This window comes from Felis catus, chromosome E1 (genome assembly GCF_018350175.1).
Source record: "Felis catus isolate Fca126 chromosome E1, F.catus_Fca126_mat1.0, whole genome shotgun sequence".
In the NCBI taxonomy this organism is placed as follows: Eukaryota; Metazoa; Chordata; class Mammalia; order Carnivora; family Felidae; genus Felis; species Felis catus.
The window spans coordinates 14,314,837-14,329,095 of NC_058381.1; the positions used below are offsets into that span (position 1 = coordinate 14,314,837).

Here is a 14,259-nt window from a genome sequence, read left to right on the forward strand (position 1 = left end):
GGGCCCAATGTGGGGCTCAAAGTCACCAAGTGTGAGATCATGACCTGAGCCTAAATCAAGAGTCGGATACTTTGCCGACTGAGCCACCCAGGTGCCCCTGGGGTAAAGATCCTTAATGTATGCAACCTACTCCCAAATGGTTTAAGAAAAAACACTGCACATGTACACACACACACACACACACACACAGGTGCAGATTGCAAATGATAAAACAAATGGTACAAAAATGGTACAAAACAACAAGTGAAATGGATAAAATGTAATTAAATATTCTTTGTACCAATCTTACAACTTACCTCTAAATTTGAAATTATTTCCAACTAAAGTTTTGTAAAAAGCCACAGAAAAATTTTTTTAAAAATTTAGAACATGAAGCTAAAGTACTCCTCTATATTCTTTACCTTATAAAAATAGAATGCCATAAAATATGGGATGCTATAAGATACTATAAAATAGCAGTGGTCAAATCATCTTATGCCTCTCATTAATGCATTTGCATTAATACTATGTTATCCACCTCATAAAGATCAAATTCTCTAATAGCCACTGGCTGATAAAAGATAAAAAATACAAGAAGGCAAAGGAAAGGCATTAGCAACAACAAAAAAAGCTTTCATTTTCCGAATACACAGATTCTAGACAAAAAAAAATTTAGAAGAGCTTTGAATCCTCTATCTTCCTACTGAACATATTTAAGACAAGCTTAGGATAAAACTTATCCCAAGTAACTTACTAGTCTGTTCTGCTTTAAACTTCTACACAACAAAGTCGTAAGGGTAAATAACACTATTTCAAAATAAGACCCAGTTTTAACTGCCCAAACCAGTATCTGAACACTAACAATACTTTAGGAATCTAAGAATAGATCTCCCAAATCTGTTATTTTAACTAACTACTTTGTCTTTTATGAAAGGATTTTTTTAAAAAACACAAAACAGAGAGACTTACAGTTCATCTCGTTGTCTCTGGGACAGCACCATTTTGGCTGTAATATCAAGCTTCTTTGATATAGTGGTATGTCCCTCCTTTGGGAAATCAAAAAGCGCTGTGATCCCTGGATTTATAATTAAATATGCCAGTAAGTGGCGTCCACACAGGGGAAGACGATTCTTTTACAAGTGAATCCAACCAGTATCAGGAGATAGTCAACAAATAGGGTTCATTCCACCTAAGGAGAAAAAGAGAGAAAGAGAGAAGATAATTTCTTTCACTTAGAGTTTAAATTATTTCTGCATTACTATTTGCAGTTTATACTTTCAAAGACGATTTACTGTGATGCTGATGAATGGTAGGGGACGTTTTGTTATGATCATATTAGTACGTATTTTAAACTATCTTTTTACTGAGCTTAAACAGCACTATTTTCAAATTTACCCATTCCCAACGATGTCACCAGCCAGATAATATAGATATCAATTTTGTTAAAATTCAAATATTAACATATAACTTCTCTAGACTATAATTCTCCCTCAAAGTAAAAAAATCAGGGTGTGTGGTGGAACATGTGACTCTTAATCTTGGGGTTATAGGTTCAAGCCCAATGTTGGGTGTAGAGATTACTTAAAAATAAAATCTTAAAAAAGACAAAAAAATACAAATTCTAATTTACAAAAAACACATAATCTGAAAAAAGGAGGATTTCAATGTCCACAAGCCAAAGAAGTTAACCGTAACTGATAATCTTCAAGACTGAGTATTAGTCACTAATAATCTTAGTTGATATTATTTATAATTACTTAGCAATCACATGCCCTCTTAACTAATGCATTTAATGGAAGAAACAATTTAATTTTATTTCAACTTATTTTGTGTTCTTTAGAGGCATGTGTTTTAGGGGCACCTGGATGACTCAGTCAGTTAAGCATCTGACTCTTGGTTTCGGCTCAGGTCATGAGTTCAAGCCCTGCATTGGGCTCTGCGCTGGTGGGGCGGAGCCTGCTTAGGATTCATTCTCCTTCTCTCTACCCCTCTCCCACTTGGGCTGTCTCTCAAATAAATAAACTTAAAAAACAAGGAACAACAAAAACCTTAATGGACTACCCCCTAGAGTCTATGTACTCACATAGTAATTCAATATCTCTAACCTAGTTTTTGGATAATATTACCCGATATTTCAGAGTCTTTCCTTTATATTTGTAACAAAATAAAATCAATTTCTACTTAACATCTAAAAAGTATTGTAATCAGTTCAATCAGAGTAAATGTAGGTGAAAGTTAAGAAAACTCAAAGAATTACTTCTTAAAAAATTATTCTTCAAGTTTCCTATTTTACAAAACAAGTTTCGTTTGCTTTATCACACTGTACAAAAATAGCTAGACAGAAATTCCACTGTATTTAGAAAATATATTTGAGGGGCGCCTGGTTGGGTCAGATGGTTAAGCATCCAACTTTGGCTCAGGTCATGATCTCACAGTTCGTGGGTTTGAGCCCAGCATCTGGCTCTCTGTTGACAGCTCGGAGCCTGGAGCCTGCTTCATTCAGATTCTGTGTTTCCCTCTCTCTGCCCTCCCCCGCTGGCACTCAGTCTCTCTCTCAAAAAATAAACATTAAAAAAAAATTTTTTTTAAAGAAACAAGAAATCAGGGGCGCCTGGGTGGCTCAGTTGGTTGGGCGTCCAACTTTGGCTCAGGTCATGATCTCGTGGCTCGTGAGTTCATGCCCCGCGTCGGGCTCTGTGCTGACAGCTCAGAGCCTGGAGGCTGCTTCATGTTCTATGTTTCCCTCTCTCTCTCTCTGCCCTTCCCCCGCTCGTGCTGTCTCTCAAAAATAAATAAACATTAAAAACAATTAAAGAAAAAAGAAACAGGAGATCATCCTCTAAATAAAATGAAATTAACATCTAATGAAAGGCCTGCGGGACCACCTATCAAGAGACAAATCATGGACAGAAGAGACCATTTCTTGAGTACCTTTTTCATACCATGCCAGCCACACTATTCCATGCGCAGGGGATATACATAGTGGCAAATAAGCCAGTCAAGGAGGAAAAATGAGAGCAAACCCTGGTTTTAAATACAAGCCCCGAGTCAAAAAGTGAGTGCTCAGATGTTCCCAATGGTAGCTACTGACTTTGATGAAGGTCCTTCTCTGTTTAGCAATTCTAGTATATATAATCTGGAATTTATTTTATCATCTTTAATGATTCTTCCAACCTAGAGATCAGCTGGCTAAAATGACAGCTGAAAACCACCACATCTGTTTAAATCCAGTAAAAATATGACTAATGTCAGCAATAAGTAGTGGAATGAGAACCAAACACAATGGACAACCCAGAAAACTATCTCTCTTTGGTATTTAACAACTTCTAACTATTTAAGCCTCACTTTTCTAAGTATTAACCCTCACCAAGCCAAGCTATCTAGGAACTCATGTTAGGGTGAGGCTTATCTGATGGTGGCGAGTATCTGAACTGCCTACAGACTTCTATTATCTGGGACAATGGTAACCCACAGGTCCAGTTTAACGATGGAGAGACCACCTCTAGCCAATAAACCTTATCAACGTACATGAATAACAATACTTCTGGAATACTAGGATGATCTAATAACAATAAAACCAAGGCACAAACAAATCACTGAACGTGTAATTGTGCCCTGCACAACTTACTAATTCAACATTTGCCAAACACTTACTATGTACCAGGCACCAGGTTTAATAAGGTAAAATACTTGGTCTTTACCCTCAAGAAGTTCACAGTCTACTGGAACAGTCAGCCAAGATACAGGCAGCTGACATAGTACAAAAAGCAGGACAAGTATTACCACATAGGGAGAGATGATTCAGGATGAAGCTGAGAAGGTAAGCAGGGTGTATATCACAAAACAAGCTCAGGTCTTCTTTACATTTATCCTCAGGGTAATGGACAGCTTTTAAAAAAAATTTTAATGTTTATTTATCTTTGCGAGAGAGACAGACACAGAGACAGAGAGACAGAGAGCATGAGCATGGGAGGGGCAGAGAGAGATAGAGACACAGAATTCAAAGCAGGCTCCAGGCTCTGAACTGTCAGCACAGAGCCCGACATGGGGCTCGAACTCAATGGACCGCAAGATCATGGCCTGAGCTGAAGTCAAAGGCTTAACCAATTGAGTCACCCAGGCGCCCCACAATGGGGTACCTTTAGGTAAGTTTTTCATAAAAACTATTCTTGCTTATATAGTGAAGAATGGACCAAAAAGACAGGAAAGGAAGAGACCAGACAGAAGACTTACAGTAATGAAGGTGACAGATGATGGAGATTCACAGTAGCATAGCAGTAGTGAATGAAGAGAATTAGATGGATTTAAATCATTTACCAGGTCTTACAGGATTGGTGACTAGATGTGGGTAGCAAGAAGGTGAGAAAGGTCAGGCAAGGAGTCAAGGATAACTTCCAGAGATTTCTGGCTTAGAACTAAGTTGAACAGGAAATTCCTGTGTGTGAGGGGATGAGGAAAGTAGGACTTACTCCATTTTCGGTATGTTGATTCCAAAGTGCCTGAGATTTTTAGTAGGGAGTAGTACAAACAAGTCTGCCCTGAAGAGAACTGACCTACAAAAAAAAAAAAAAGGTCTGGTACTTATCAGCTTAGGGATGGTATAACTGAAGCCCATGACAATGGAGGACCCACAGAGAACGCACAGAGCTAGATGAGCAGGGGGACTAGTAGAGCCAGGCGGAACAACACCAACACTTTAAAAAAAAAAAAAAAAAAGTCTACAACCGAGGCTAAGAGAAGGAGTCAAAGAGGAAAAAATAAAAACAGGAGCGAGTATGTCACAGAAGCCAAGGGAGTATCTCATGAAGAGGCAATCAACAGTATCCAAAAGTATCCAACTATTAAGCAAAATAAGGTCTGAAATGGGTCTGCTCCATTCAGACTAGAGCTCTGATAACCTTGATGAGAATGGTTTCAGTAAAATGATAAGGATATGGTTTAACATGCAGAAACCATGTTTAAATTAGCTGATGAGGGAGATGAAGTAAAGACAGTACCATAAATAAATATCTTAGAAATAGCTGGAAATGCTGAAAAGGAGTTTTTCTCAAGCAAATGAGATGCTTAAATGCTACTGGTGGAGGAAAAAAAGACACAGGAGAAATGAAGAAGGGAATGAAGAATTTTAATATCAATATTTTCACCCCCTAATCAACCAAAGGCAAACAGACAACCAGACACGATGTATCCCTTGACAAAATAACACTAAACCACCTATAAAATATTCTTGCTTCAAATCAAATCTGAATCTGTTTAAGTCTCTGGCTCCAACCATCTATTTGCAAGAAGTACACAGGAAAGAGGAATATGTTAAAGACATCATGGGGATATAACCACCAATACCTGTGAAGCCTTATAAAATACTGTAAAAAGTCTTATAAAATAAATGACCCAGTTTTCTCAAATTCCAAGGAAAGGAAGAAAAAAAGTCAGAAAGGGAAACCTACAGATTAAAAGACACAAGTGACATATCAACCAAGTGCAATTTACAGACCTTATTTATATCTGGATTTAAAAAAAACTGAAGAGTAAGCAACTGCTGGGGTGCCTGGGTAGTGGAGTCGGTTAAGTATCCAACCCTTGATCTTGGGTCAGGTCATGATCTCACAGTTTGTGAGTTCGAGTCCTGCATTAGGTTCTGCGCTGATGGTGCAGAGCCTGCTTGGGATTCTGTCTCCCTCTCTCTCTGCCCTTTCCCCGCTTGTGCTCACTCGCTCTCTCAAATAAATGATAAACTTAAAAAAAACCTGCAAATCAATGAACAAAAATTGGGGGACAATGAACACTGGATGGATGTCTGATGATATTAAAGAATAATTACGAATTTTTCAAGAGTCAATGTGGTATTGTGCTTATTTTTAAAAATCTTTTAGAAATATGCAACAAAAAATTTATCAATAAAATGTTATATCTGGAATATGCATGAAAAAATGTGAGTGGTGGGGCACCTAGCTTGCTTATTAGTCAGTGGAGCATGTGGCTCTTAATCTCGAGGTTGTGAGTTTGAGCCCCACACTGGGTGTAGAGATTACTTAAAAATAAAATCTTAAAAAAAAAAAAAACAAACTGGGGTGGAAAGAGTGTGCATGGAAGATACAGGAAACACGACTGATCTTGGTTGGTAACTGTTGAAGCTGGGTAATGGTACAAAGAGGATTCATTACAGTATTCTCTAACTTTATTTATGTACTGACATGTTCTATAATAAAGTCTGTTTTTAAAACCAGAAGAGGGAAATACTTAATGAAACAAGGAACTAAGGGAAGAGGATGAGAAAGGAATGAGATCCCACAAGGAGAAGTCTTACACATACAGATAGGTCGCCTCTTCCACTGTGTTAGAAAGAAAGGAGCGGCACCTGGGTGGCTCGGTTGGTCAAGTGTTCGACTTCAGCTCAGGTCACGATCTCACAGTTGGTGAGTTCAAGCCCTGTGTGAGGCTTTGTGCTGACAGTTCAGAGCCTGGAGCCTGCTTCGGATTCCATGTCTCCCTCTCTCTCTGCCCCTCCCCTGCTCACACTTTCTCTCAAAAATAGATGCAAATATGTTTTATTATATTTTGAGTAAATAGGAAGTAAGGTCATTTGCTGAGTAGGGGGAGTAAGAAAGAAAGCATTAAGTTTAGAGACTTGAAACAGCTGCTGTGAAGAATGAGGACAAAGAAATGGAATAGGAAGTACATTTTTTTTAGATTGGAGACTGAATTTTTAGTGGTCCTCATCTACAAAGATATGTGATTCTTGTTTAGCAAATATATAAGCTCTGCCTGAAGACACAAAATCACACATTTAGAGATCCAGGGTTGGGCTGAGGGTCTGCAAGGTTTGTGCGATGAATGGATGATGAGAGTCAAAATAATGGATCTAAGAGCTTAAACTGCATTGTACAGAAACTGAAAACAGGAAAGGCAAATTGAGAGTAGAGGGATCAAGAAAGCAGAGGTCTCTATATTCTGGGAGAACACCCGAAGGCTGTAATCAGAGAATACAAAATAGGATGATTAAATCTAAGACTTCCTAATTTGTTATTAGCTATTATTATCTTTATGTTATTAACTATATGTTAATAATGTTTTTATCACAAGGTAAGTATTGATGACAAATGGTAAAGAGAGACAATGAATATGATGAGCACTAGATGCATATTAAGAAGATGCGGGTTTAAGTCTGTCATCAACTCTATAACCCTGAGTAATTCATCTAACATTCCCAGAAAGTAGATAACATCTACTTATTTCATCCTCTATCAATTTCCTACATATATAATATATGGCTATCAGAAATCACAAGTATGTAATTGAGCTATTATACCTAAGAATATAATATAATGTAAAGTATTTCTGATTTACCTTCTGTTAACTTTTAGCGTAATATTTTAATATCTAACTGCAAAATACCACATGACAACACAAATAAATGGTTTTCAAATGGAGCAAAACAGATAGTTTAGAATATGTTGCAATGAACAATCCATACTTATAACCAACAGTACAAATAAACCAAGCAATATTTTCATACCACCTGGTAAAAGAATTCTTAATCTTTTTTTTTTTTTTTGGAGGGGAGGGAGTGTCAATAAAGTCAAGACCTCTTCCCTCAAAGAAGCGCATATAAACCATTACTATGCATTTTAAGGCAGTTTACAAATCCTTCTAAAAGTCAACATAATGAATGAAAAGACTTAACATTTTGAAATGTATTTTGGCAGCACTTCAATAATCCCTTCTAAGCTACTTGTATATATTACAAACATATTTCAAAGAGGAGTCTCATTTATTCATTTGCATGTCAATATCCAGACGTTCTTAGAGATGGGATCTGTGTTGCCTAAGCACTAGAAACTGAAGCTTCAGTAGGTTTTTTGGAATGAAGAATTCTTAACCATTGTATATTCTAATGTTACACCTGCTTATCTACTACACAAATGCAACTCTCCTAGGCAAAAATGTTTACTGCCTGTGTTAAGTACCTCACCAAAGAAAGAGGAAAGGGGGAGGGGCACCTGGGTGGCTCAGTTGGTTAAGCTCTTGGTTTCAACTCAGGTCACGATCTCACGGTTCCTGGGTTCGAGCCCAGGCTTGCACTGTCAGTGCAGTCTGTCACTCTCTCTGCCCCCTTCCCAGCTCGCTCTCTCTGCCTCTCTCTCAACATAACTTTCAAAATTTAAAAATAAACAAACATTAAAAAATACATTATTTTCTTTTTCAGTTTCCATGTGTTAACAACATAGGTTTCACACTTATCTAAACAAGCTTTATGACATATTTCATTAAGAATTTATTTTGTACATTGTTACCTACCAACCCTGAGTTTATGAAATAGGAAAATACAGAAAATAAAGGATGTGTGTAAGGGAAAACATAAAAATAACAGTACACATTAACATAAAAAGTAGAAATCATCAGATTTATTTATTATTATATGTAGATCTAAGAGTTTAGGAGAGCCACCAAAAAGGGGCACCTGGGTGGCCCACTCGGTTAAGCATCCAATTCTTGATTTCAGCTCAGGTCATGATCTCACAGTTCTTGAGTTCAAGCCCTGCATCAGGCTTTGTGCTGGCAGTATGGAGCCTGCTTAGGATTCTCTCTCTGTCCCTCTCTCTACCCCTCCGCAGCTCTCTCTCTCAAAGTAAATAAACTTAAAAAAAAAAAAAAAAAAAAGGAGAGCCACCAAAGTCATATACTACAGTAACTGGAGTATGGCTCCAGCTGGCTCCAGTGGCTCCTGCTCTCATGAAATTGTCACTTGACAATGCTTTATTTAAAAAGGGTTAGCAGATTATCTACCTTGCTTGGATAGCACATATTAAATTATAGCTCTTAATCTTAATCCAAACAATATTGTCCACATACAGCAATGAAGCAAGGCAGAAACTACTGTCAATCAAGATTTACTGAGTACCTTTGCACAACAGTTAATTTTCAGAAGTTCAATAAAATTTGTTGTTTCCCAATTAACTGCATGCTACATGGTACTCTACAAATCATTAGATTTATAGCAAAGTAACAAAAAATAGAATTTTTCTCAAAGTCAATAATGGGACGTAAGATATTTTATTAAACTGCACTACTATTTCATATTACAAATATGCCCGTCTTGATACTTACAACTATTTTTATCATTTTATCCTAATATCCTTACATAGATTTCATACACAATAATCCAATTAAGCAAAATAAAGCTAACCTTTTTTTTTTTTACAAGGTGGTAAAAAAGGATGAAAAAATTATTGTCTATAATTTAATGAATTAAGATCTCAATTTGACTTAGAAAACTAAAAGCTACTTTCTTAGTTATGCTGGCCACACATTATGTTTCAAAAGAATCGGACCAAGGTTTTTTTTTAAAGAGCACAGATAACCGGCATCCAACAAAAAAGACATCAAGTCGTCTATTCATGTTGTATGTCATAATGTTCCTACTTAATAAACTGGTTTTTAATTTTTTTTTTAATTTTATTTTAGAGAGACAGAGCAGGGGAGAGGGACAGAGGGGGAGAGGAAGGGTGGGGGGAGAGAGAAGGGGGGAGGGAGGGAGGGAGGGAGGGAGGGAGAGAGAGAATGAATGAATGAATACCTTAAGCAGGCTCCATGCTCAGTGTGGAGCCCGACACAGGGCTAGATCCCACCAAGCTGGGATCATGACCTGAGCCAAAACCAGGAGTCAGACACCCAACCAACTGAGCCACCCAGGTGCCCCATGACACAAGCTTTCTTATCAAAGTTCTTGTTACTTAATTTTTGACAATTTTATATAGTATAATGAAGAATGTGTATGATCTGGTTAGTGCCACATGACTGATGTTCTATAAATTCTGAGAAATGAAAACTGAAACAATCCTCTCCCAAAACACACACGGTCTTGCCCTCTGGAAAAGAATTTTTTTTTCACTTGTGCCATGTTCTTTTCCCCTCGCTGTCTCTGAACTGTCTGCACCATCCAAATCATTCTGATCTATGCGTAACTAACCTATCAGAACATACATATGTGTTTTGATCTGCACAGTTCCCATGGTATGGGCTAAAAGAAGGAACATCTCTCACTTAAATAACTAGTGGTGGGTATTTTGAGTGTTCCTGAAAATTATCACTTTATCATGATGATGCTCCTTAACACGACATCAGACTTAATACCAGATTATATGTTTCTTTAAATTCTCAATATTTGAGTCTGAGTATTATTCTAGGTAAAAATACTTAAAATTGCATCATTAGTGCTATACAGCAATGCAAATAATGAAAAAAGAAATAAACTTATCTATGAAGTCAATGCACTGAATATGCTGAAAAATACCCCAGTATATAGTTTAAATCCATGAGATCACATATAAAAAGGACCTAAGAGGCCCTTCATTTCCTTAAATTAATCTTTATAATTTCCTTACTTTCCCATCTACAGAGATAAGTTTCTAGAGTTCTGAAATCATTTTCTAATAAAAATGAAGGTGGTAAAATTAACCAAAATTTTAATTCCTTGCAGTATCTTGTGCTCTGTGTGAAAAATTAAGTATAAAGCTTCTCCCGTGCCCACAATTTGAAAATATTAGATCACTGATTGTTTTTAATCAAACATCTGGGCTTTAATGTCTACTTGTTCTTACTCTGCTTCAGCCTGGAGGCCCATGATTCATTGGGACTTAGTGTTGGCAGGCAATAACAAAAACAAGACTAGGTTGATTCATCACTGAGGGACAGACTAAGCTCAGGCACACAGTTCACTGAAAAAGTAAAAGTCTTCAAACAGCTACACCACCTCCTCACTTCCTATCAGTTACAGCCAACAACTACATCTCAATTTGAAAGATTTAAATCACTCATCAGATAAGTATCTGGGTACATATAAAATATCTTGCATTTTTCAGTTAGCCTTTGGCCAATAATTAAGATACCACTTTTTCACTGAAAATTATTCCTACCAATCTCAACCCTAGTAACTCTAATATTAAAGGCAAGTGTTGCAAATAGATGCTCCATAGCTAGATTATGAATCTAAAGAAACAAAGCAGAAACAGTTTTTGAACTTTGAAATCCAACAGACTTAGATTTAAATAACACAATATAAATCATATCTAGATGCCCATCTTAGGATCAATCTTTTTTGCCTTTGTTTTTTGCTTGTCACTACAAGACTGAAATCATGCTATGAGATGGTTTCTATTATACCTCCCATGATGGTTAATTTTATGTGTCAACTTGGCCAGGCCACAGTACCCAGATATTTGGTCAAGCACTTGTTTAGATATTGCTATGAAGGCATTTTTTAGACGAGATTAACATTTAAATCAGCTGATTTTGAGTAAAGCAGATTACCCACTCCCCCCAACCTCATAATGTAGATGGGTTTCATCCAAGCAGTTGAACACCTGAGGAGAAAAGACCTACATTACCCCTGAGGAAGAGGGAATTTTGACAGCAGACTGTCTTTGGACTCTAGATGCAACTGAACTTTTCCCTGGATCTCCATCCAGGCAGCCTACCCTGTAAATTCTGGACTTGCCAACCTTCACAATCATGTAAGCCAATTCCTTAAAATCTAACCAACCGCCCCCCCCCCCCCCCAAGAGTCAGAGACAGAGAGACAGAGACACACAGAAAGAGATTGTTACTTCTTCCTTTTAAACATATATATAACGTTCTGTTGGTTCTCTTTCTCTGGAGTACCCTAATATATCCCCATATCCTCAGTTCTGTTGTAGTATTATTATAGACTTGGTCAATGAACTCTACTTGAATGAATACTCTTCACCCCTCACAGTGCTCAAACTCTACACCCTGGATACCCTCCAGGCAAATTAAAGCCTTCAAGGGTTACCAAAAGTAAAAAACTGCTTCCAACCTACAACAAACAAGAAAGATATCCAAATAAGGGCTACTGACATGCAAAATAGGTAACTAAGAACTCATCCTACCCCCTCTTTATTTTCATCATACTCTCCACGAAGTTTTTGATATTCACTACCATTAGAATTTATAAGCACCATCTCATTACTGCTGATGTTTCCTCTTTTTTTTCCTCCCGGTTTCTTCTTTCTTGGCCTGTCTCCCTCACCATTTCTTAGTTCTCCCTTTATGGACATTGATCAGGATGCATCTTCACATTCCCATGGCACACCCATCAAACATGCTAGATATAACCTTCATCAGAGCAGTATTTACTTGTTGATGAGTGCTCTAATACTGCTTCTTCACGGATTAAAAAAAAGTTTCCAGAGCACCTGGGTGGCTCAGTCGGTTATGTGTCCAACTTTGACTCAGGTCATGATCTCACGGTTCGTGGGTTTGAGCCCCACATCGGGCTCTGTGCTGACAGCCCAGAGCCTGGAGCCTGTTTCAGATTCTGTGTCTTCCTCTCTCTCTGCCCCTCCCTGGCTTTGCTGGTACTCCCTCTCTCTCTCTCTAATAAATAAGCATTTAAATAAATAAACAAACAAATAAAGGTTTCCTTCTCTTCTTTGACTTAAGGCATGTAGCCACTTTGAACAGCTGAAGGTTCCAAAGAAACAAATTCTGATTTACTTGGATTTTATTGTATATAGTTTCCAGTGCTTTTTATCGCAAACCAGCTGTTCTGTATGGTACAACTGTGCATGCCTATCAACAGTAAAAGGGAATGTGAAAAAAGACAAACATTTCTTGTTTTAATATGATTTTAGAGATTTGTGGGTCATTTTTTTTCTTGTAAATTTACTTAAATGAAAACAAAAACATCTATTTATATGGTTATTTTACAGACACACAGCCTGATAAGAACACTGACAAAACAAAATGGTTCTCAAATATAAATAAATTATTCCTCCTAAAAATGTTTGTTTCCTCTAAGTTGTGTTTTACTTTATCAAATTCATTATTTCCAGATTCTCTGGGATTCCATGATGCCAAATAAATATCTTATAAAAATGAAGAATACTGAATTATACTTCTTGCTCTCTAACATAAATATCTTTCAACTTGCATTCTATTACATGATTAAGTAACATCAAAAGAAAATGAATTCAACAAACGGATGCCACTGACCTCTGCAAGTTTGTATCAATTTAGACAATGATTCTTTAGATTGAAAAACACCTATGGGAAACAGAACAATAAATGTCACACACATATTTTTGTCAAATTGGACTTATTAAAATAGTTGAAGCAGGAAGTAACCAGGAGTGTACATTAGAACCACTTGAAGAATTTCCTAAAGATAATTATGGTAAAGGGCCTTATCCAGAGATTCTGAGGAGGCATCTAAATTTTTTAAATGTCTCCAAGTGATTCTGATGCACATCCTCAGTAGAGAACATACCCTCAACAGTATAAACCACAGCCAGTCCTAGAGGGTCAAAAGCAAAATTATGAATATTTCATCAAGAAATCATCAGTGTCAGAAAATGGCATCTGGGCTCTAAAGTCAAAAATCAAATTACAAGGTCCAGGTACTCAGATTTAATTGATAATTCCAACTGCCACTCAAATTCAAAAAAATATTTACAAGGGGCGCCTGGGTGGTTCAGTCTGTGAAGCATCTAACTCTTGATTTCGGCTCACGTCATGATCTCAGTCTTGAGATGGATTCCTGCATTGGGCTTCACCCTGGGCATGGAACCTGCTTAAGATTCTCTTTCCTCCTCTGCCCCTCCCCTCCACATGCACGCGAGCACACACACATGCACTTTCTTTGTCTCTCAAAAACAAAAACAAGCAACATAATATACATATTTACAAGACTCCTCAGATATACCTTGAAGAGATATTAACAGGAAAAAGACATCAGTCCAACATTTTGAAATAAGCATTTTTCATTACAGTTAAGCTTCTGTTGAAGATTTCTAAAAAATTTTTCAAGAAGAAAATACAGCTGACTTATTCATTATATAACTAGTCTTCCTGGTATGTTCTAATAAAGACACATTCTTTTGCATCTATATTAATTTTATTACCTTTTATTTTTAAACAATTTGTTTTAAGTTTATTGATTTATTTTGAGAGAGACAGAGATGGTATGGGGGCGGGAGGAGGAACAGAGAGTGGGAGAGAATCCCAAGCAGGCTCCCACACTGTCAGCGCAGAGCCAATGCAGTGCTCAAACTCAAGGACTGTGAGACAGATCATGACCTGAGCCAAAATCAGGAGTTGGACACTTAACCAAGTGAGCCACCCAGGCGCCCCACCTTTTATTTTAATCATATCTTCTCCCCTATTTACCTAGACCAGGGTGTAAGCAAACTTTCTGTAATGAGGCAGAAAGTAAATATTTTAGGTTTTGCTAACCTTAGAGTTTCTGTAGCAAGAAAACAA

At 37.2% G+C, this 14,259-nt stretch overlaps 1 protein-coding gene across 4 annotated transcripts in view; it reads right to left on the reverse strand.

Annotated features, from left to right (window-relative positions):
• The window catches only part of PAFAH1B1 (platelet activating factor acetylhydrolase 1b regulatory subunit 1), a 77,269-nt gene that overhangs the window by 38,075 nt on the left and 24,935 nt on the right, over window positions 1–14,259 (reverse strand). Inside the window, exons 1-2 of one of the 4 annotated variants that reach the window (XM_023243400.2) lie at window positions 12,994–13,012; window positions 949–1,168 (exon numbers count right to left, since the gene is read on the reverse strand). In XM_023243400.2, coding sequence (XP_023099168.1) covers window positions 949–980 — 32 coding nt within the window. In that variant the 5' untranslated portion in view covers window positions 981–1,168; window positions 12,994–13,012. Of the gene's footprint in view, window positions 1–948; window positions 1,169–4,448; window positions 4,533–12,993; window positions 13,013–14,259 lie in introns of those variants that run through there. The other 3 variants (XM_045043976.1, XM_006939934.5, NM_001114340.1) reach the window with 3 other exon arrangements.